General features: G+C 38.4%; 1 protein-coding gene across 1 annotated transcript in view; it reads left to right on the top strand.

Moving 5' to 3' along the window:
* MICU2 (mitochondrial calcium uptake 2) overlaps window positions 1-20,377 on the top strand; it is a gene marked incomplete at its 5' end in the record, with an annotated part of 113,907 nt that extends 93,530 nt beyond the window's left edge. The window contains 6 exons of the mRNA XM_031066045.1: window positions 5,732-5,829; window positions 13,595-13,766; window positions 14,046-14,154; window positions 16,862-17,019; window positions 17,302-18,403; window positions 18,512-20,377. Coding sequence (XP_030921905.1) covers window positions 5,732-5,829; window positions 13,595-13,766; window positions 14,046-14,154; window positions 16,862-17,019; window positions 17,302-17,406 — 642 coding nt within the window. The remainder of the gene's footprint in view (window positions 1-5,731; window positions 5,830-13,594; window positions 13,767-14,045; window positions 14,155-16,861; window positions 17,020-17,301; window positions 18,404-18,511) is intronic.
* Window positions 20,378-21,881: the final 1,504 nt, after the last annotated feature.

Raw genomic sequence — 21,881 nt, forward strand, 5'->3', positions numbered from 1 at the left:
ATTCTCCATCTGGCTTCCTGGCAGAACTGTTCTTCATATGGAACATCCAGCTGAACACATGACCGATGTTCATGGAAGAGGAGAGCCAAACTCACTGTCTGGAAGTGATCTAGATTACAGCAGGAAAGTGCATGAACTAGAAGTTTTGGTTTCTTTTTAAAAGGTGTTGCCTGGTGAGCAGCACCTGTTGCTTTTGTGTTCCTGCCCTGAGTTCCTTAAAAGGATACTATAACAGTATAAGGTGTTTTAGTTCCTGGCTGTGAAAACAATGCTGGTGGTGGCAAATATCTACTGGACAGACCAGCTGTCTAGATCAGGGACTTTGCTCTCAGGCCCTTCAATTTAGATTAATGAGTTATCAAGTACTTTCAATACCTCTCATTTAATATACTTTATGTAATGTGTAAACTTATAAATTACTTTTAGCTACTGTTAGAAAAGGAATGACAATACAAAGTGTTCTGTATTTGTTCTTGAAATGAACTTAGTATTGTGAAATACATTAATTATCTCATTTCCAAATGATTAAAGATACCCCTAGTGAATACACTTTCATGCAAAGTGTGAAAGGTATGATTAGGAATTTTTTTTTAACATTTAACTAGTAGCTGGGGACACAGCTACTCATTCTTTCAAACGGAAAACTTTTGAACTGAAATTGCCCAACTATATTCAGTGTGTTTTTAGATTCACACGTGAACAATTTCATATTATTTGAGTATAAGTTGTTTTAGCCTGTCTACTTCTCTCTTTTTTTTTCCCTGTGGTTCTAAAAGAAGTAAATTACATTAGTAATTCACACATTTCTCTCTGCTTACCTGGTCAAGACAAGGTTTTACACTTGGACCTTTGGACACTGCAGAATTTGATGCATCTCCTCAACCACAGGAACTGTGCAAGTCATCATAACTTGCCCATCTGCTCCCTAGAATCTCTACCTGGTTTAGTTTTCTACCAGTGCTTCTAAGTCTGGATAGCTCAGTATAACTAAAGACTGCTTAAAACTGAAGGGAGGTGGGGCTGGGAGCTGTGCTCTTCTAGTGCCGCAGTACTCTGTAACAGGGGTGCAACACATCAGATTTTACAAGAATCTAGTCCAAGACTAAAATTAATATCCCTCCCCAAAGAGTCTGTCATTACTCTTGTAACCTCTCAGTTCAGATGGAATGCACATTTTTTCTTGACCTATCTTCTCCAACATAAATATGTATGTTTTGTGTCTGCAATTTAACATTGAATTCTGTTGAAAAGCTTTTAGATACTTTAAACCAAGGAGCAGCATGATGTGCTTTAAAGAAAATTCTCCAGACAAGTAAACCCCCTAAAGAACCAAACTGTCTGACATCAAAATGTTAGATTATTAGAAAAGTGCTGGGCCATTTTCTACCTCGTGGACAAGGAAATTATTTTATTTTTCCATATGATCTGATGACATTGTAACCTCAAGAGAGAGAAGGAACCATATTTGAGCAGGGGCTGGCTGGGGAGCTGGTGGCAGGCCACCTGAGCCATTTTCAGCACTAAGAGCAAGAGGGTTTGTGTGTGCTGAGGACGGATGTGCTCGGCCTTCAAGGCCAGGTCTGCCTTGATCAAAAGAGTGGGCTTCATAGCACATCACACCTCCTGAAGGGAGTCCTTGTCATGGAATCTCTTTTTTTGGTGCAAAGTTACATTTTTTAAGTATGCTACAACAGAGAGGCAGGGCCTGGGTTCCTGTGAGGAGCTATGGGCAGGAGCTGCTTTCCCAGGCTGCCAGCAGGGCACGGGTCAGGTAGCCTCGGGCTTTGCAGTGCAGCAGTGCCATTCCCCGACTCTTGGCACAGTCAGCCTGCTTGGAACAAGGCAAGGTGCAACCTGTTTCTGTTTGGGGCTTAAAGTATCTCCTGCAGCATCTACTCCTAGATTAGTTTTAGCCCCACCAGCTGGAAACCATTTTTATTCTGTACCTCCTTATGTGAATTGATGCAGAGCTGTGGGTGATGCACTGAAACCTGAGGATGTCCATGAAGTTACATGTTCGTCGTTACAAAAGGCCCTAAGTGTACGGCAGAGTGATTCCATGGCATTAGTTGTCATTAAGAAAAGAGCTGATCCTCTCAGTAATAGGAATTATGGGTGTTATTGGATGCTGTTTATTGTTTAGAAGATATTCTGTCAGACTTCTCAAATATTGTCTGCTGTATTCTCTGTAGAATCATCTGTGCACATTTCAGCCCTTCTGCATCAGACCTGAGGTATTCTTGAATCCTACCTAGTAAGAACGTTCATTGCAAAACATGAAAAACTTCAGTATGGATTTACCTTAGGATGAAAGTTGATTTATCATAAAAGACACAGTTTCATTCTGGGGCCCACTAGAGACTGTCTGGGCTTTGCCAAAAATCACTGCTTTTGGAGATCTGTATCTCCTGGTCCCACTATCTGGCCTGCTTACAGTTCTTTTGACTGACTGTAACTGTTAGGATTAATTTCACAATGGACACATCTTTTAAACCTTCTTACCAGAACTGAGTCCTAGGATATATTCAGCATCTGGGAGACTCTCAAAATGACAGAAAGTTTGAATTCTCTTTAGCAGTGTGTGAACCTAGGCTGGGATAGCAGCCTGGCATGGTAAATTGACTGAGCTAGCTGCTTAAAAACAAAGAGGATTGCAGAGCAGTGGACTCAGAAAAATTTGCAAAGATTTAGTCTTACCTTTGGAAAGATTTGGGACATCATTAGCAGACAGAAACTAAGGTATTGTCCTCCTTGCCCAACCTCACTTCTCTGCCCACTCTTCCGTCTACTCATTCTCCTTCTGTCTTAACTAAAAAAAAATATTCAATCCAAAATACATATTATTTTTAGAATTTCTAGTGAAGTAAGACATTGCACAGCAAATGCCATCTCTCAGGAAGCAAGCAAGAGAACAAGAAATGAATTGCAGATTTTAATCATGATGAATGCTTTCCAGTCATGCCTCAGGCAAAATTCTGCAAGGAAAGGTGGTAAGAATTTAGAGACAGTAAGTCTATTAACATTTCAGATGAGTTTTGAAAATCAGTTAGGTACATTATTCTGAAAATCCCATCTCACTGTGCGATAAGTTTCTTCTTAGTGACACTTGTTGGTGCTTGCTGCAGTATCAGGTCCTAAATGTCAAAAGCTGAGTGGAGAGCTACAGGATTAGGTAGGTCTTTGCTCATGACTCAGTGTTTGCAGCATCAGGCCTCTTATGTTAACAGCCTATGTAATGTAATAAGGAAATAACTTGTGTTATCTGATCTTGCTTAAAAAGGAATAATTGCATAATTCAGCAGTTCATGATACTTTTGAAAAGTGTAGGAGGTGTTAACTTTACTCTAGGAAAATTAGCCTATGTTTGTAATATGTACACACATGTTCATTAGTTCATAGACTTGTGTGGCATCAGATTGTGTGGTCTTTGGGATTCTGGAACATGTCTGAGTTCCCCACTTGTGATACATGTCTCTGCCCCATCGTGTGCTTGTATCAAGGTGAAACTCAGACCACTGGGATCCTTTTTCCACTCTGTGTAAAATGCACAGATCAAAAGGGTTCTGTGGTGCACCGTCCCAGGGCCTGAAGCAGCCAGATACACCAGAATACAAACTTTCACTCAGTTTAGATAGTGATTTAAATCTACCAGTCTGGTCTGCTTTACAGCCTGGGATTGGGTTACCATTTCATTCTTATTGCCAAGAGAGACATTCCAAGTGTACCAAGCTCACGAGGGCGAGGTGTTAGAAATATTAATAGAATTCTCGTTATCTTCTAACAAGGATTTGTCATGTTGGTACTAATTTATACAGATCAGCAGCAAAAGCTCCTAATGATTCTGTGGACAAAAAGGAATTATGTACTAACATGTACTTTAATTTAATAGCATTAACTCTAGGAAAAATAATTTTTTTTAATTTCACCCTTAAGGTGTAGTCTCTGTGGTCTCCTGTTGCATTCTATGCTTTAAAGAAATGTACTGTTTTATAGTTTTAAAATATATTTAACTCTCACTAACATAGTGTTTGGACATCTGCCAGTTTCACTGAGGAATTTCAACTGATAAAGAAGGTAGCCAGCAAGTAGGTGCATATTTGTTATAAATCCTGGGATAGGCTTTGTCATCTTAGATAAGATGAGGTAGGTATTGTTTGTATGCCTTCTTCTAGCTTGTAACTAGAAAAATGTTAATAGAAGAGAAAAATTTTCACTGTCACAGACTTAGTTTTGAAAAGGTGATTTTAAACCTCATTTTTCAGTTTGTTTTCATAAAGCACTTATTATAATATGGAGTAATTAAATTAGAAGCATTAATTTGTGTAATCATGAGTTCAGTTTTTAAAATTACATTAGCAAATTTATTCCTTGCATTTTTCAACTGTCCTTTAAACATGTAAGCAAAACCCACAAAAAGCAGATTACAATCTAGCTGCCATGAGGGATATGTGGATTCTTCTCTGTTTCTTTTTAGAAAACTTTACATTCTGATATAAATAGTTTGGGTTTGAATTTCAAATAAGCATACATGAATGTTTGACTTTTGGCTTTCAAAAAAAGCATATACCAATGTTTATGCATCAGTCTTCACAGTAATCTGAAGTGTTTAAACTTCAGAAGGATGGATCTTGTGGGTATTTAAATATTCTTTGCCTGCAATTAAATGATAAAAGTTCACTAAGTGCAGTTTGCATATGGCTTGAAAAGTGGTTTTTTTCCTAGGTTCACTCATACATAAGTCATATCACTGGCATTTGGTGAACTGTAGCTTGTAGTAGAAATGAGGAATGTTTCTGCTGTAACTGTAGAATAACTGGGTCATGTATGCAGTAAGCATGAAACACGGGCGACTAATGGGACTTGTTATTGATGATGCTGAAAGCTAAATAACCATTAGTATTAAATCTTATGAATAGACTCTTGTCTTTCATCTTACCTCTTCAACCAGATAAAAGATGCAGAGGCTATTTAGATGTCATAAGAATAGTATGCTGAAATCCCTACAGACTTAAAAAAAATTCTCTCTTCGTGTTGCTTAGTGTTTTGTTGTGTTCAAAGAAATGCCAGTATGCTGGTGCTGAAAGAAGCATAGAGCAGAAATCCAGCACTATGTGTGGGTTTATGCTTGTTAAAGATTGAGTTGGAATAGTGTGTATCCCTTCTCTGCAGAAATTTCTTCCTCAGATTTTAAAAATATTTACAGAAAAGTCACTAACCCTGAAAATTTCCCAGAAGCCTTGTAAGACCATAATATAATAGAGCATTATCAGTGTTGGTATTTTCCTAGCTGCATTTATTAGACTATCATGAATGTTTTTAAATAGCTGTAACATGTTAGAAGTACCTAACTAAAAACTTACTTACAGATGCTAACTTTATTTAAGCCTTATATTCACCTGAGAATAAAGTTTCTTAAAGATTCAACTTGCAACCTTCTCCATTTTAATAATAAAAATAATAAAATATTATAATAAAATGCACTGATGGTGGTTGGAAATTGTTCTTATCTTTCATATAGAGTATTTAGAAGCAGAACTTATAATACACTGTTAGCAGTTAATGTGGAAGAGTTTTTCAGCTCTGAGATCCTGTGTGATAGCTTGGGGAACAATAATTAAATTTCAAGTATCTTTTGGGAAATTCTAGTTCAAATAAATATTTTTAGATTAATGGTTAATATTAATGATCATGCAAAGCATAACAATCATATAGGGTTTTTTTTGTTTTATAGGAAACAGAACTGGACAGCTGTGGTGTTAATACCGTGTTGCTGGTACATTTCTTTGGAAAACAGGGAAAGGAAAAACTTCGCTTTTCCGAGTTTTTCAGGTATTTTTTCAGCTAGGCAAGTATAACAGGAGCTAGTCTTGTTCCTACCCCCTGTGCGTTACCCCAACTGAGGCATTTATCTCACATCACACTGAGTTGATTCAGAAGATTAAGCAATGACCAAGTCACAGAAAAAGTGACTTCTAATCAATTAAAAAATATTTTCTGAGTTGGGATATTTCCTTCCCATTACAGCTGTCATGGTAAGCTACAGGCAGCTTCTCCACTTGCTTCAAATTCCAGCTTCTGTTGAAACTTTCCCAGTGCCTTTTCCTCTACCATTTGGACTACTTTTGCAATGAGACTGTGCAGATACCTGTTTGAGTCTTGACACACATACTGTAGCATGGCATTAAGAGAAGATTATCTATCAGTATTACCTTTTTTACAAAAATAATCAGTCATTTACAGACTGCAAAAATAAAGTAGAATAATGTGTTTTGCTTCAGTTTGCATTCAGAAGTGGAGAATGTGTGGCAGCCCTCTTAAAAATGAATGTTTTTGCAATCAGCAGACTAAAAAGTGTTTGGCTCCAGTGGCTCTGGTATATACCAGTCTTCAAATAAACAACCCTTCCCTTTTGAAGACCTTAGCTCAATAGGAATCTAAGTGAGTAAAATAAGTTTAAGATGTCTCCAGCTCCCTTTTCTATAAATACCATAGATCCTCTCAATGAAACAAAAGGCAGAGAGCACCAGTAAAAGGTTGTGTTTGCATATACAGTGTAAACTGAAAAGCCTCAGGTTTTAGATAAAATCCTACATTGACCCAATGAGGCATGACATTGATGAAACTATGTACCTTGTACATTCAGAACACATAGGTTAAAGACCTTTGCCTGCCACACAGATAGAGGCCTGTAATCAAAATCAAACTCCCACATCTTGCTCTTAAAATTTGTGGGATAAGTGTAAGGTTTAATGCAGGTAATTTTTCAACAGTGGCAGTTATGTTTCGTGGGGCTGGAATGTGCCTCTTTATCACTGCGTAGACACTCCATCTCAGCTGCCACGTGACACTGGAGTTTGTTTAACACGCAGAAAGGTGAATAAAAGGATCGCTGTCTTCTTAACCTCTGCAAGGATATCACCTTTCACATGATTTTATTTGCAAGTAAATCAAGCACATCATTTCTGGGTTCCTATTGTTGAAAATGTGATTTCTATCTGATGGCCTCTCATAACACTTTACCTTCTGCGGGAAGCTATTGTTGGCTGTTTGATCAAAGTGCCACATTGTTTTTACAAGAGATGACTGATGAGCTGTAGAGACATAGATCATTCTCAAAAGCAAAAAATAATGATGGTAAATGCTTTTATCATTTTCCAAGTTCTTGCCTAGAAAGCTTTTCCATTGATCAGTGTAGTACCTAGTAGAAAATAGAGGTGATTATGTTTGATTAGGACACACTAAAACTTGTCACATTAGTTAAATACACAGATATTGCTGGGCTTCAGAGTCCTTAAAACTAAAAAAAAAAAAAAAAACCAAACCACCCAAAAGAAAAAAAAGGAAAACCCACTAAAAATATAAAAATAATTCACCCCAAAAAACAGGAATGCTTTCATTCTGAAATTTCACTGTACTTATATGGGAATTCTGAAAGCTGAGACCACTGTTCTTATCTCATTACCTACTTATATCTTCCTCATGCTCCCTCTTTTCAGTTTGTCCAGCATTAAAAAATCCTTTTGTAAGTGTGCAGCCATCTGTATCTACATGCACACCAGCATTATCCAAGCCTTTTAGCCCACAGTCCAAACATTTTTAAAATGTCAGACAGCCACAGTCAATATACCAGGGCAATTAATTTGCCAAACTATTCTCCTTTCTTTGCATTCAGATGGCACAAAGAAAATGGAAACTGTCTACATCTCTTGGGGCAGTGTGAGGCTGATGTAAACCGGTTCTTGTGCCTCTTTTCCTACTGCCCTGAACACAGGAGGCACACTGAGAATAGGGAGGGAATATGGTCAGGCATCTGTCTCCAGCTGGTGCTTGCTTCTTGGGCAATCCCAGGTATTGATACACACACAGACAATCCTCAGGCAGTGTTTTTGTCAAATGTAAAGGCTCTTTCACAGATCTTCAGGCTTCTTAAGGTAGGACTCAGGAAACACATGTTCAGCTCCAGACTGCTAGATGAGTTCTTATTAGTTGTATTGTCCTTAACATAAGGACATTATAGTAATTATTAATAAGAATTTACAATTTCAAAAGCAAATGTTTCCCTGGCAAATGTTAGGAACTATTAATTTCTGGAGTATGTTTATGTATATCACTACTAAAGGTGTGGCCTCTTAGTCAAATACAGCTGGAACAGTATTCTCCTGTAACATTTTAAGAAAATACAGAATAATATGCAGTAAGCCTAAAATCATGTAACAAAGAGGGTAGATTTAATACTGGAAGCCGTCTTTCTTCTCAGAAGGTCTGAGCAAGTTTCTGTTTCAGATGACACCACCCAGTTTTACACCTCAACAATAATGTCATCTTCTAATACCAGGTCCTTTCTTAGAGAATGTCCCCAGAATTCAAGGCTCTTTTATTCTTTAGTGTGGATTTCTCCTGGTTTTTAATACAGAAATAATTTTTGGTCTTTTCTTTCTAAAAAAAATCTAACTTGTGCTTTAATTTCCAACTATATCAAATGTACTATCTTTTAGTCTGAGTAGAAAACTATTTCATTTTCTAGGTATAGGAAATATTTCTTCCTGAGAGACACTGGGAGTTGTTTGCCCCTGAAAAAAGTCCCTTACTGATCTTGTTTAAGTATGTCTAATCCCAAATAAAAGAGGAGACAGTATTTCACTCCCTAAACAGTTTACAACTGCTGTGATTTTTTCTGTAATCTGTCCCCAAGCAAGCTTAAATCTCTTACATTCTCCTTGAAGGAAAAAAGAAAGTGCAGAGAGTATGGAAAGAATATTCAAAAAACACTCTGATTGTTGTATTTTTTTCAGGAATGTCTTACAAAAAAGGTACTTCCCAGTATGGTTAAACAATGGGCCTCTTTTAATAGTATGAGGAAAGTTAACGTTTCAATCCAGTTTATGTCATTCCCTTACCTGATTTCTTGCTTCTTGTTTCATCAGTTAATAGAATTTTTTCCAGAAATATTCTTTAATTATGGTTCTTTTTAAATTTCTGCTTTAGATTGAAGGTGACAAATTGTATAGCCATACAGGGATCATGCCTTTTCCCTACTTAGCCTGTTTCTTCAGTATTTTGAATTCCTTGATACATTTTATTTGGAACCTTTCATTTAAGAAGCCAAAATGATCCAGGCTGGACCCCACTGCTATTGCTGACATTTTTGGGGGGGCTGTGGTGTATGTGTGCCAGTGCATGGATGCAGGATCTCTTTCAGGTGTCATCATCAGCCAGCGTGCTGTGCTTTTGCTGTGATGACAGCTTGTATATTTTCAGTGATTTTCATCTGGGGATTTGGAATTGCTTTGCAGAAATAGAGTATGATTGCTTGTCTCTGTTCCTACACTTTTATCTATGTGTGTGCATATAGAGAGAGCCATAATACATAGAGATTACATCAGTTATAGCCAAGATCAGGCAGTGAAGAAGGGGAGAACAGCAACAAAATCTGGCTTCGTGATATTCCTGTCATAACTCAATCTAAATATTTCCCAAATACTTAGTAAAGAGCTTGAGAAAAATATTTTTCTTCCTTCCGTGTGAGCTTAGCAAAAGAGTAGCTTGGTTAGTTTCTATAGAACGCTTAAAAATGAAAGTGAGTTTTTTGGTTTGGAAATGCTAAGGACAGTAAATCAAAGAGAGTTTTGCTTGCAATTCTGAAAATTGTAAGATTGATTAACTGTCTTAATGTTTGCAAGCCTGAATTTACAAGCATAGATCTAAATGTTCTCTAAAGGTTAATTGGTCAAGCCTTTATTAGATTTTTCTATATTCTGTTTTGAAAGATTGCAAAAAGGCAAGCTGCAGCTGGTTTGCCACAGTCTTTTGGTGCAGAGGGGGTTATCAGTTCTTCAGAAGGACTTTGGTGTCACAAGGAGAAGCCAAAGCATGATGCAAATGCTGTGGTGGTATACCCACCACTATCCTTGTTGTTAGATTCCTTTCTATAAATCAGTGTGACAGGAACTGATCAGTTCTGTATTGAGTGTTGAAGCTCTGCACAAACAGTTCAGGTCAAGAGGTGGAAAAAAAACTTTCCCCAATATTTCCTTTAGTGTTTCAATCTACTTCTTTTTGTGCCATAAAGAATACAGAGGTGGCACTTTAAAGTAAAGAATATAAACTAGTAAAGAATATAAACTAGTAAAGAATATTAAGGTAGCACTTCTCCATTTGGAGGGGGGGAATAGCTGCATTCCTGAGATCTCCCCTATTTTATTACATTTTCACTTCTATTTGTGGTGGGTTAGCACTATTAAAGATGAGTTGCCAAAAGCCTTGGGAGACTCCCTCTTTCTATACTAGAACCCATTACAAAATGAGGGATAAATCCTGATAAGGTTTCTGGATGCTGTTGTAACACGATAACGAATTTGGCCATTGGCCTTCAACGTGGGTGTTTTAGAGAGTGTGGATAAAGTGGGCTGTCTTAAAGAAAGTGCTCTCTATTCCTGGCCTTTTCCCCATCTTATAAATTTATGGTTTACCTATCCTTTTTGTTACTTGGAAACTTAAAGCTTTCTTTCATTTTCAACCTACTATAGCATAAGAGTATTCCCAGTGTAATCATTCTTTAATTGTAGAGCATATCTACAATCAGAATCCTTTTCCTGTACTTGAATTCTGACTCCCTACCAAATCTCCAGCCAAGATCCCACTGACTTTGGGAGAGCAGGAATTTCATTCCTGTGCTTGTTTCTCTCCTAATATCTGGATTTATTTTGAGGACTTCACAGCTGAAACTCATTGCGCTGTGATCCAGAAGATACAAAAGCAAGTATCCCTAGTGGTGTCTTGACATTTATGTATCAAGTTTTACTTCCTAACCAGAAAGTTATTTTTAATAACTTTTAATAACTTTTACTTAAAAAAACACCTCATTAGGATTTTTAAATCTCACATTTGGGAATAAGAGTGACCTAGAATGCTGATGCGATGATTCACAGTATTTTAATTTTTGTAATATGGGAAACTATCACATAAATTTTAAATTGCACATTTCAGCTACTGCTCCAAGTAGGATTTGATATGGCAGGAAATCTTCCCACTCTGGCTTGCCAGGAGCAAGCCTACAAGTTGAAATGAACTTCAATTAGAAGAGGGTGCAGAAGCAAGAGCGCACTGAAAATGCTGCAGCCAAACCCTTCACTGTCTGCTCTGACTTTGCTGCCCCTTTCAGCAGGCTGATATGTGCAGCTTGGTGGGCTCCTTCCTCATCATGTAGGAATGATTGATCTGCCTTACTGGGTGTGACTAGAAGGCAGATCACCATGGCTTGTCTGCTTAAGGAAATACAATATTCAGAAAAGGTGGAAGAATCTGTTTCTGTGTCATTGCCTGTGGCTAGCAACCAGTAAAGCAAATGACTGAGAGCTTTCTCCCCAAGATAAATAGCTCAATTCTCAAGACCTTAAGTCTGTTGCAAAATATGTCCACCTTTCATAGATAAAAATCCAAGAAAATAAAACACATGTCTCATTTCTCTACATCCAAGTTTTAGGCATATTTCTGTGGGTGACCTCATTTTCAGCAACTTCTCCTCCTCCAGACCAGACGTTACATGAGGTAGAAACTACAGTCAAAGAAATTGTTCTGCACAGTCTTGGCTGTGCCTTCCAGCCAACCACAAACCACACACCCCAGATACCATCTCCTCCTTGCCTGCGATGGCCACTCTCAAAATGCAGCCAAGTGGCCCTACTCAGTCTCTGCTGGGCTGACTCCATGCCTGGTCTACATGCCAGATCCATGCTGTTCTCTCCCTCTATACCTTGACCTCCCTTCCCAAGACCTGGGGAGACTGCTGGGGGCTGTGGGTGCAGCAGGGCTGCTTGTGCCAGCCCATGGAGCTGGTCTCCCTGGCACAGGCTGGCTGTGGTGCTGGCCAGAGGCAGCAGTCTCCTTGTGAGTTACAAAGACAGGAGCTGGGCCTGAAAACAGAGGAGTGCTTTGCAAGCTGAGCAAGGCAGCTCTGCCACTCTGCAAGACAAAGGGCTGCCCAGTCACACTGGTTGCACTACCTGGTCCTTTGGTGTTTCATCCACTTCTGAGAGGGAGAGCTGAGGGAATTGGAAGTGTGTCAGTTCTTAAGGTGGACTGTGGATCTTAGTGTTTGGCTGTACTGTAGAATCCCCTTTACTCGACCAGAAAAAGGCACATATAAAATGTGACAGCATTTTGTACCCCTCCTCCGTATTACCCTAACTCAGCCCCAGCCTGAAACTTAAATTCACCTCACTATCAGGCTTTCATTTACCTGCATGTCCTGGGCTGTGAAGCATTTTTTGGCCCTTTATTTGCATGTGCAGCTCTACCTGTTAGAGGGAAGAATACAAGAGAGGGCTTATGCTTCAAGAGCAGTCTTTAGCTAACCCCTTATAGACTTCACAGAGCTTCAAGCTACTAATTGTCCAAGTGATCTCATTAAAGAGCTAAAGATAGCTATGTGGACTCAAATGCTGTAATTTCAAGGGAAAGAATTCAAACCCAGTGAGGCCAGGCAAACATGGATGAGCAAATGAGCCTCTGCTGATATTGGCTACACAGACCCTTAGCTGTCCTCTTCTCCAATTAATTGCTTTGTCCTAATATAGGAGTACTTCATTCCCTCTTGTCAATAATTTCTGCAACTCAATAAAGAAGGGTTCTTTAGCAATATGGAGGGGATTCTGGCAAGCACCACTGGTTTTAGCCTTTATTTAAAAATCACCTCTTGTTTTTGGATTGCCCCATTTCTGAAGTGGAAAATACCAAGTGGATCACACTGTATTGTCTGTGTTAACTTTTTCAAAATTAATACTAGCCATATAGACCAAACTGAAAAAACTTGAAGCTGGAACTCACAATTACAGCTCTGTACCTTCAGGTTATTATTTGCTTCTTGTAATACTTTTTTCTTTCTTTCCTGAAAGAATGGGTGCCTCCTAAAAACCTTGATGTTTACTCTTTCCATTTTCAGACAGCTCTCTTACCTTCCCAAACCCCTGCAACATTTTCTGTACTCTTCTTAACTCTGTACAAGTCAATTGTAATCCTCTCTGATCTATCCTCCTGTGAGCACAGAACTGATTCACCAAACCTCTGTATGTAGTTATAATCTTTGATACTTTCAGTCATCTCCTACAGCAATTTCAAGTTTCCTCTTTCACCTTTGTGATTATTATGGCCTCATCTTTTTAGGCACTTTGCAATCTTGTCATTCCTCTCTTTTTAATATGAAACCTCATAAATCATGTGTCAGGCCTTCAGTTACCAGGTCGTTTTTCATTCATTCATTCATTATGCTGCTGCCTTACCGATTTTTTTTATCTCCTTATCTGCGCATTTTTAAACCCGAGTAAAACCAAGATGTCCAATGCGTCCCCGAGTTCTGCCGGCAGCAGCCGCCTGTGCATGCCGAGAGCGCGTCCTGCTGGTGTCCCTGTAGAAATGCAGCCCTGGAAACATCTGCGAGCGCGAGGAAAATTAAACCTGTGCGGTTTATTTGTTTTAAACGGCAATGTCGAAAGTGTCTGTGGCTCAGAGCTGGTGTCTGCGCCACTTGGTAGCTAAGTAGTAGTGGTGATACAGGGGTGGAAGTAACAAGTGATGCATAATATCTGTTTACACTTAGATTCATGGAAAATCTGCAAACAGAAGTCCAAGAAATGGAATTCATCAAGTTTTCAAAGGGTTTGAGTGTCATGAGAAAAGAAGACTTTGCGGCATGGTTGCTGTACTTCACTGATGAGGAAAACAATGAAATTTACTGGCAGAATGTGAAAGACAGAATTGAAGCAGGAGAGGTTGGTACCCAAATATACTTTGTTTTCCTTCCTCCTTTCTGTGCGCAGATTTTCATTTTAATGTGGGTATCTAATGAGATAACCAGTTACCGAATGAAGTATTGCAGCCCTTGAATTTTATACAAGAGCAATGATAATTGTCCAGCTGAGAAAAACAAATATCAATAATGAGTAGGCAGTCACATCTAAACACTAAGTGCCACCAGATTTAATGACATCAAATAATTGGGATTTGAATGTATATTCATTATATATAATATGAATTCTGTGATACTCTAGAACATCAGTTTGGAAGAATTCAAGACTTTTTGCAAGTTTACAAATAATCTGGAAGACTTTTCCATCGCCATGCAGATGTTTACTGTAGCAAATCGTCCTGTTAAGCGGGGTAAGTGCTGTACATCTTTCATGTGTGTTTTTTTAAAGGCAAAAAAAAATCATTTTAATTATGAAATAATGTAAATTATTATCCCAAAGTACCACAGTGAAATCCAAAAATATTATACTGCTCTGTATTTGGACTTACTTCTATTTCATTAAAAAATAATAATATAAAGTTTCCAAGATGTTTTCATTTCAAAGTTCTAATGTGCTGTCATATGTGGATTAAGACAGCAGACTAATAAATCATAAGATAGTTTGGGTTGGAAGGGACCTTTAAAGGTCATTTTTCCAAACCTTCTGCCATAGGCAGGGAACTTTCACTGGATTAGGTTGCTCAAATCCCCACCCAACCAGACCTTGAACACTTTCAATGATGAGACAGCCACAACTTTGTAAGTTTCTTCCTTATGTCCAGTCTAAATCTACGCTTTTTCACTTTGAAAGCATTTTTCTTTTCCTGTCACTATGGGCCTTGGTAAAACTTCTCTTATAAGCTCCCTTGATATAGTGAAAGTCCACAATAAAGTCTGCCCTGAGGTATCTCTTCTCCAGGCTTAACAACCCCAACTCTCTTGGCCTTTCTTCACTGAAGAGGTGCTCCATCCCAAAAATTACCACATAATTTTTGTGGCCCTCTTCTGGACTCACTCCATGTCCTCCCTGTGCTGAGGAGGATGCATTATGCAGTTATGTTTGTCAAAAAGAAACAATGTCATAAAGTGGGGTTTAAAATAAAGATTTCAAGGAGGGGAGTTGCTTCCTTTCCATATAGGAGAAATAGGAGCAATGAATCAAAAGTTTTATGGACATACAAATGCATTTTGTTTTAATCCTGAGGTTGTTACTTAGTTTTTACTCTTGAAGGACAAGTCTGTAAGTTATTTCAAAATAGCAACATTGTTAAAAAGTTCCTAAGGAAATTTAAGGAGATATTAACATTCATTGAAATTAATATTTGATGGGCTCATGTGAAAAAAGATGAGAGATATGAGAAGATGGAAAGAGAAATACATATTCTTGAAAGATACATGTTTGGATGGGATTTGAACCAAAGAAAACTGGGGGATTTGCAACTTGTGACTTTCACTACTAGTCTGTTTTTGTGCTGAACCCCACTGTAATCAAAATCAGCCAGCTGCTGAGGTAACTTACAGATGTTACATGCCTGTATGTCTAATTCTCTCCTGAATCTGGCTGAGTTCTTTGTCTTGGTGTTTGCATGATAATGTGGACATTATCATGTGTATTCACACACATATGAACATTCATCTAAATATAAGACAGTCTTTTAGTCCTCCCTTTTTTTCTAGATTTCTTTTTCTTCTAAGTTCACAACTCATCTTTTCTCTCTGGTAAGGTGGTCCTTCTTTGCTTGGAAATTGTTATGCCCCACTCTTGTAGAAGATCTTCTTTTATTGATGTTGCATTCAAAGAAAGGATAGTGCCATGTCTGGATTTAAATTCAGCTTCAAAAAATGAAACAGTTAACATCTTTTCAAAGACAAAATTAAGACTACTATAAACATCCCATATTTTATGTCTTTTTCAAGTTGTGATATATTTTACAGAAGGATTTTTAACTTAATTCTATGTAAACCAACTGTGAAATAATCTACTCCATTTATACAGGAATTGTTGAAAGAGACAAAGATGAGAGCTATGTCAGGAATGCTATTCCCTCTAATAAGCTTCAGAAATAATCATATTTATAACACTATTTATAAACAGCACTTGTTTATGAGAGCAGAACCACGTTAATATTGCATTTATGACTTCATTGGACAACTTGCTGTAATAATCTACAATACTGCTACACTTCAATAACTTCCAGTTCCTTTTTGAAATTCACACTTCCCTGATGCCTTCAAAAATGCATCCAATTCATGTGTTGTGATTGTGCTTGCTACAATAAACAATAATCCTTCCACTCTTATGAGCTGCTGTTTTGTCAGTCCCACACACTTCCTCATCTTTCTTGAGCCAAAACTCTGAATTCTGTGCACCACAGGATAAAAAGAGGGGCTAGTGGGTGTTTCTATACTGCACATGGTGGTGTAAAGAGAGAAGAAAAAAGAGTTGAAGATGAATACATCTCCAGGGAGGTATGGCAGCTTTTTCTGGCACAAATCCTCAGTAACTCTTCAACATCATTTAAGAGGAGCTAGCCAGCTTCTCTCAAAACCAGAAACTACAGATATATAAAGCTATGTGCTGTAAGCAGTGCATTGACCATTTGATGGTCTGTGTTTCTGCAGAGTTGCTGAGGAGATTGTTAGTTGAGGTGGAGCATATAACCTACTGTTCTCTGAGAAGAAGAGTTTTCTTGTAGAATGAATTGTTATGAAGCTGGCTTGATATAAAATGGTAAGGTTTTTTATGAGGGGATAGTGAGGCAAACACCATTTGTATGAACAGGAAAGAGCCAAATTTTTGCTATTTCTAGCAAAAATTATCACTTGTACTGTTGCTTGAGAAGTAGTGCATTGCTAAAGCTTATGATAAAAGTAATAAAGATAGTGTTACAAAAGAAGAAGCAAGCTCAAGAACACATGAACTGAGTCCTCCTAATAGTTTACTAGTTTACACATCCCAAATTCTGCAGTTAGGATACCCAAAAGCCATTGTAAACTGGACAGAATCCTGCTATTTATAAGCTTTCCATTTTCTTTCCAAGTTCAGTCACCTGTGATATAATATTATGTCTTTACTAGCTGAGTTCAAGAGAGCAGTGAAGGTGGCAACAGGACAGGATCTGTCAGATAATGTTTTGGATACCATCTTCAAGATTTTTGATCTAGATGGAGATGACTGCCTCAGCCACAGCGAGTTTCTTGGAGTCCTGAGGAACCGAATTCATCGAGGCTTGAGGGTAACAAGCTGACATAATTGTTTGTAAATACCACAGATGATTGCTACAACTCTCTTTTAAATGCTTGTAGAAACACAGGTAGAGTTAATGAATAGAAAAAGATAAATATTTTAAACTGGGTAGTCCTTACTGCATATGAATCTGGGATGAGTGCTGCCACTAAGAATTTGTTATTACAGATGTGAACTATGGAAGCAGCAGCACATTATATATTGTATTCACAGTCTGGGAATAGGCATCTTTTTTGTGTAAATGCTAAACACACTTTAACTTTATTAACAGGTACCACAGCAGCAAGGCATTCAAGGTTTCTGGAAGTGTGTGAAAAAAGAAAGCATTAAAGAAGTCAAAGAACTTTGGAAGCAAACTGGGAAAAGTCCTTTTTAAAGCAGTCCATTTTTCTTTTGCTTAAGTGGTTTTTCTTTAGGGGAGTTTGTCCTGTTTACATAATAACTAAACCAAAAATACACTTTTTTTAAGCTATAGTTAAAGTTTCATTAACCCAGACTCTAATGCAATAATTTTATAATTGTTCCAGTGCAATCAGTTTGGTTTACAGAACTGATGTCGCTTTTGGCCTCCATACCATAGTACTCTTGTTCTGGGGAATAGTGTTGTTTTCTGCTCTGTGGAGTCTGACCCTGCACTGAATAATGGCCCCAGGCAGGAACATCACAGCAGTTTCATCTCCTGTTGAAGGAGTGAACATCATCTCAGACACCAACACAGCAGCTCTCCTTCTCCAGCAAGGGCAGAGGTCCACAGGGCAAAATCACAAAACCAAATTATCCTAAATCAAAAAGGAAAATTCACACCTTGTTTTGGGGATCTGCTCATGTGCTGGCTCCTGATGCTTGATTCCACCACTTCCTGTGTGGATGTCTGGTTTGCCGGCCCTCATGGTGTTATTATTAAACTGGAAATACAAGACTGATGGGCTTGATGCAGGGTTTAAAAGTTGTACATTGATCAATGAGTGTGTATTGAGTGTCTCAGACCTCTTCCACATAGTATAAATGGGAAGAAAAAGAATCCTCATTCTATCAAACACAGTGGTGGCTACAGTTTGACTCATTACTATTTTGCTTTATTTGTATTGCAGAAGATGAATGCGTAACAAGTAGTTGTTTTATCTCACTAAAAGTTGTGACAGGAAAACCTGAAGTATCTCAGGAAATCAAGGTTATAATAAGCCATTGTTGAGGTAATATGTCCAATAAAAAACCAAATACAAATGTTTATTACTCCAAATGCAAAGTTAGACCTAAGATCTTGAACACTAAAAAGAGGAACAAATCAAGACTAACACTTAGAAATTACTGTGTACACAGGTATACACGTTACATGTTTTGTCTTTCTTACAATCCCAGGAGCCAAAAGCCAGGTCCAGAGATGAACATTTTTTTGCAATAACATAAGGTGCATCTCTGTGTACACAGGTGTGCACATTACATGTTTTGTCTTTCTTAAAATCCCAGGAGCCAAAAGCCAGGTCCAGATAACTCTTCCTGGTTGGCCATGATACATAGGAGATAGACTTATCTGTAAAGTTGTCAAGGTTCTTCCTCTTTCCCACTCTCAGTTGTCTGACTTGTCTTGGCTGGGGTGAAAGCTTAACCTTTCAGGATAGGTTTGTGATAATAGAGATAATAGACTGAAAACGTGGACTAGGGAAATATCTCAAAAAAATAACCAAGAAACCACTCAGTGAGGAACTATCCATCTGTTTGTTGCATTACATCAGCTGTGTTTGCTTCAAAGCTCAACATGTGGTGCTTGGTTGTCATTTCTTTGGGGTTTGTGAGAAGAGGGGCAATTTCCATGATAGGTAAGACATCAGGGCAGCTCTCACTTGGTGCAGGGACAGCAGAGCATGCATTGGGAAACCCTAAAGGTCCCTCCTAAGGAATACTGAGATTACTGAGAATGTTTGATGTGTTGGTAGCTGTCATGTTTGTGCTGAGGACAAGTCCTAGTGCTTAGCCTTGGCATAGTGATCTCTCCTAGGAAACACAGTGAGGGGCCAGCAAAGCGACTCTTCCCTCATGGCCTCAGCTTGGAGCTTTAATCTAAAGTGTTAAAGAGAAAATGCTGGTAGTCCTGTCATAGACATGCACCCAGAACAAGACCATGCCTGTGGGGATGTCCTGAGACTGTCTGGAAGACCAAGCACCAGTGACCATCAGGGATCCCTTTTTCCCCAGGGAAAAATCCAAATGCAGTAAATGCCTCAGCCTCCTCCCCTCAAACTGAGCTCCTGCAATGCTATGTGGGCAGCAGGATAGCAGGTGCTGATTTTCTTTGTGTGTTTGGAAATTGTTTGTTGCTTCTCGTGGTGGGAGCCAAGGTAGGGCAGTGGGACTGGCACCACAGTACCAAAGCCAGCTGCACTTCCCCAAATTATCCAAAAAATTACACTATTGAAGAAGAGCTTCCATGACACAGAAGTGTGGATGTGTTCACCCAAAGTGTGCTTTGTGCCAGCTCTGGCTTTAATGCAAGGCTGCCTTTTATTTGTTGCTGTTAATATTTTGGCAAATCATTTCTACTTTGGAGTGGAAATTATTCCCTAGCATTTTATTCTGTGTGAAGTTAATGGGTTTGTGATGTTTTTATTGCTTTTGTGGTTTCTTTTGTTTACTAATTACTTCCTTATTACAAGCTGTTTGGTTTTCTTTTGGAAAAATCAACTCATTTAGCTTTAGTGTATCTAGAAGTTTAATTCCTCAGTGCTCATTTCTATCTGGGTTTGTGCAATCAGCAGTATCTGCTTTCAGGGGTTTCAAGTTTTAGTTTTCAGCAAAAGCTTTGATTTCAAGTTCAGAGGAAAAGCAAAGGGATATGCTTGGGTTTGATATGAATTTTGTATCTATAGTAAAAAGAAAAAAATTGATTGGAAATTAAAACAGAGTTATGAATAATTTTCAGAAGTGATCCTGAAAGTGCAGCCAGGAACTCCTTTAAAGGCTAGGGATGACTTGTCCACCAGGCTTGAAGAATCAGATTCTGCATTTAATTTGTAAGTTTATTGTTATTTGTCAACTAAAATAGTTTGTAAAACAGTCTTAAAATAATTTCTCATTTTTAATATCTTATATTAAAAGAGATATTTATGTATTTAGATACACCCTGTTTTTTAAGAAATTCATTATAGTTTAAGTGTTTGATGGTTTAGTTTCTTTTAGTCACCGTATGATAATTGCAGCCTGCTGTGAGCATTACTCAACATATTTAGTTAAGGCTTATGCCAGCTACCAGTCTAAATATATCAATTGTGACTTGTTTTAACATAAAGAACTCTTCCTCTGAACAGGAATGTATAGAAAAGGTAAATAAAATTGATTTTTTTTTAATCTACCACATTGCGTCTGAATTTTACATAGAATAAAGATGAACACATTGCACATTGCAAAAGTCTCAAAAATTGATATAACATATCAAAAGCAAGTGCAGTCACCTACAGCACATAGCTGCTTTTCAGAATTTTAGTTATTGTATCCCCCTAACATTTCTTACATTTCTTTGTTTAAGATAATGTCTAATAACCATTTATTCTTCACTTCCAAAGGAAGCAAAGGCAAAAATGCATGTGATATACTAGAAGTAATAGAAACTCATTGATTGTTTCTAGAAATTAATTCTGGTGTCTCAGTTTGTACAAGCCTCTTTCTAAAAGCAAAAGTCCCTCTGGATTCAAACCAAGCTGGCAGGTTTAAACAAAACAGGCAACAATGAGGAGTACATGTTGTGTACAGCAGACAAACAACCAGGCCATGGACTGTGGTTTCGTGGCACTTCACATGTTCAGTGCATATAACATAAAAAGGATCACTGCCCAATAAAGGGCAAGAATGGGAACAATCCCGTTGCTTAGAGGAAGTATAAATTTCAGGTATATTGACCATACTTGGACTAAAACATAGAAATGGATCGATAACTGTACATCAAAGTTTTAAAATAGTTTTCTTCTCATGCTGGAGTTCTCACAGGAGAGGGCAAGCATGCCTCATACCTTCAGTTTTGATTTTTCCTGTAAAACAGTCACAGCTGGTTCAGGAAACGACTCCAATGCAGAAAAAAGCCTTTAGTCATTCTGAACAGAAAATACGTGCCCAAATGATGTTGTGGTCATTATTAGTGAGATCCAAGTTGCCCAACAAACAGCTCCTGTAATGCAGTTGGTCACAAGGGAAGCATGAAGATGAACATGGCAGATGTAGACACACTCTTCTAGTGCCCAGCTGGCCACAGAAGCTCCTGCTACAGAAGCTGAAGATGTCATCCAACAAGAAGCCGAAAACCCTTTGCAGAACAGAAAACCTGAGAGACTTAAGCTTGCACAAAATTAATCAGCAAACAAGTGTGTGTCTCTTCACTCATTTATTTGAATGTTTCCCATTGGCTTTGTTTATTAAACAATTCCTAGCTGACTCAATAATAAAAAAATCATACAATATATGTGGAGACAGATTTCTCATTAGGCTGATGTTGGCTTAGTTAATAATGTTTCCAGTTCATTAACTGGAGTGCTCTAGTGCAGAGCTCTGCTTGCTGTCCTGGGCTGCTGCTCCTGCACACTGACATTGCAGGGAGCCTGCTCAGCACTGCTCACACCTGCCGGGGCTCATCCACAACACCTCATGCCCTGAGGAGTAAAAGGCCATGGTTTTGCTCACCTGTGTGCCCATTGTCAGTTTAGATTGAATGCTAGGGAAAAAAACTTCAGATAAAGGCTTGTCAAGCACTGGAATAGGCTGCCCAGGGAAGCAGTTATGTCACCATCCCTGGAGGTGTTGAAAAGATGTGTACATGTGGCACTTGGGGGCATGGTTTAGTGGTGGTAGACATGGCAGTGCTGGGTT

This window comes from Geospiza fortis, unplaced genomic scaffold (assembly GCF_000277835.1).
Source record: "Geospiza fortis unplaced genomic scaffold, GeoFor_1.0 scaffold16, whole genome shotgun sequence".
NCBI classification, from domain to species: Eukaryota; Metazoa; Chordata; class Aves; order Passeriformes; family Thraupidae; genus Geospiza; species Geospiza fortis.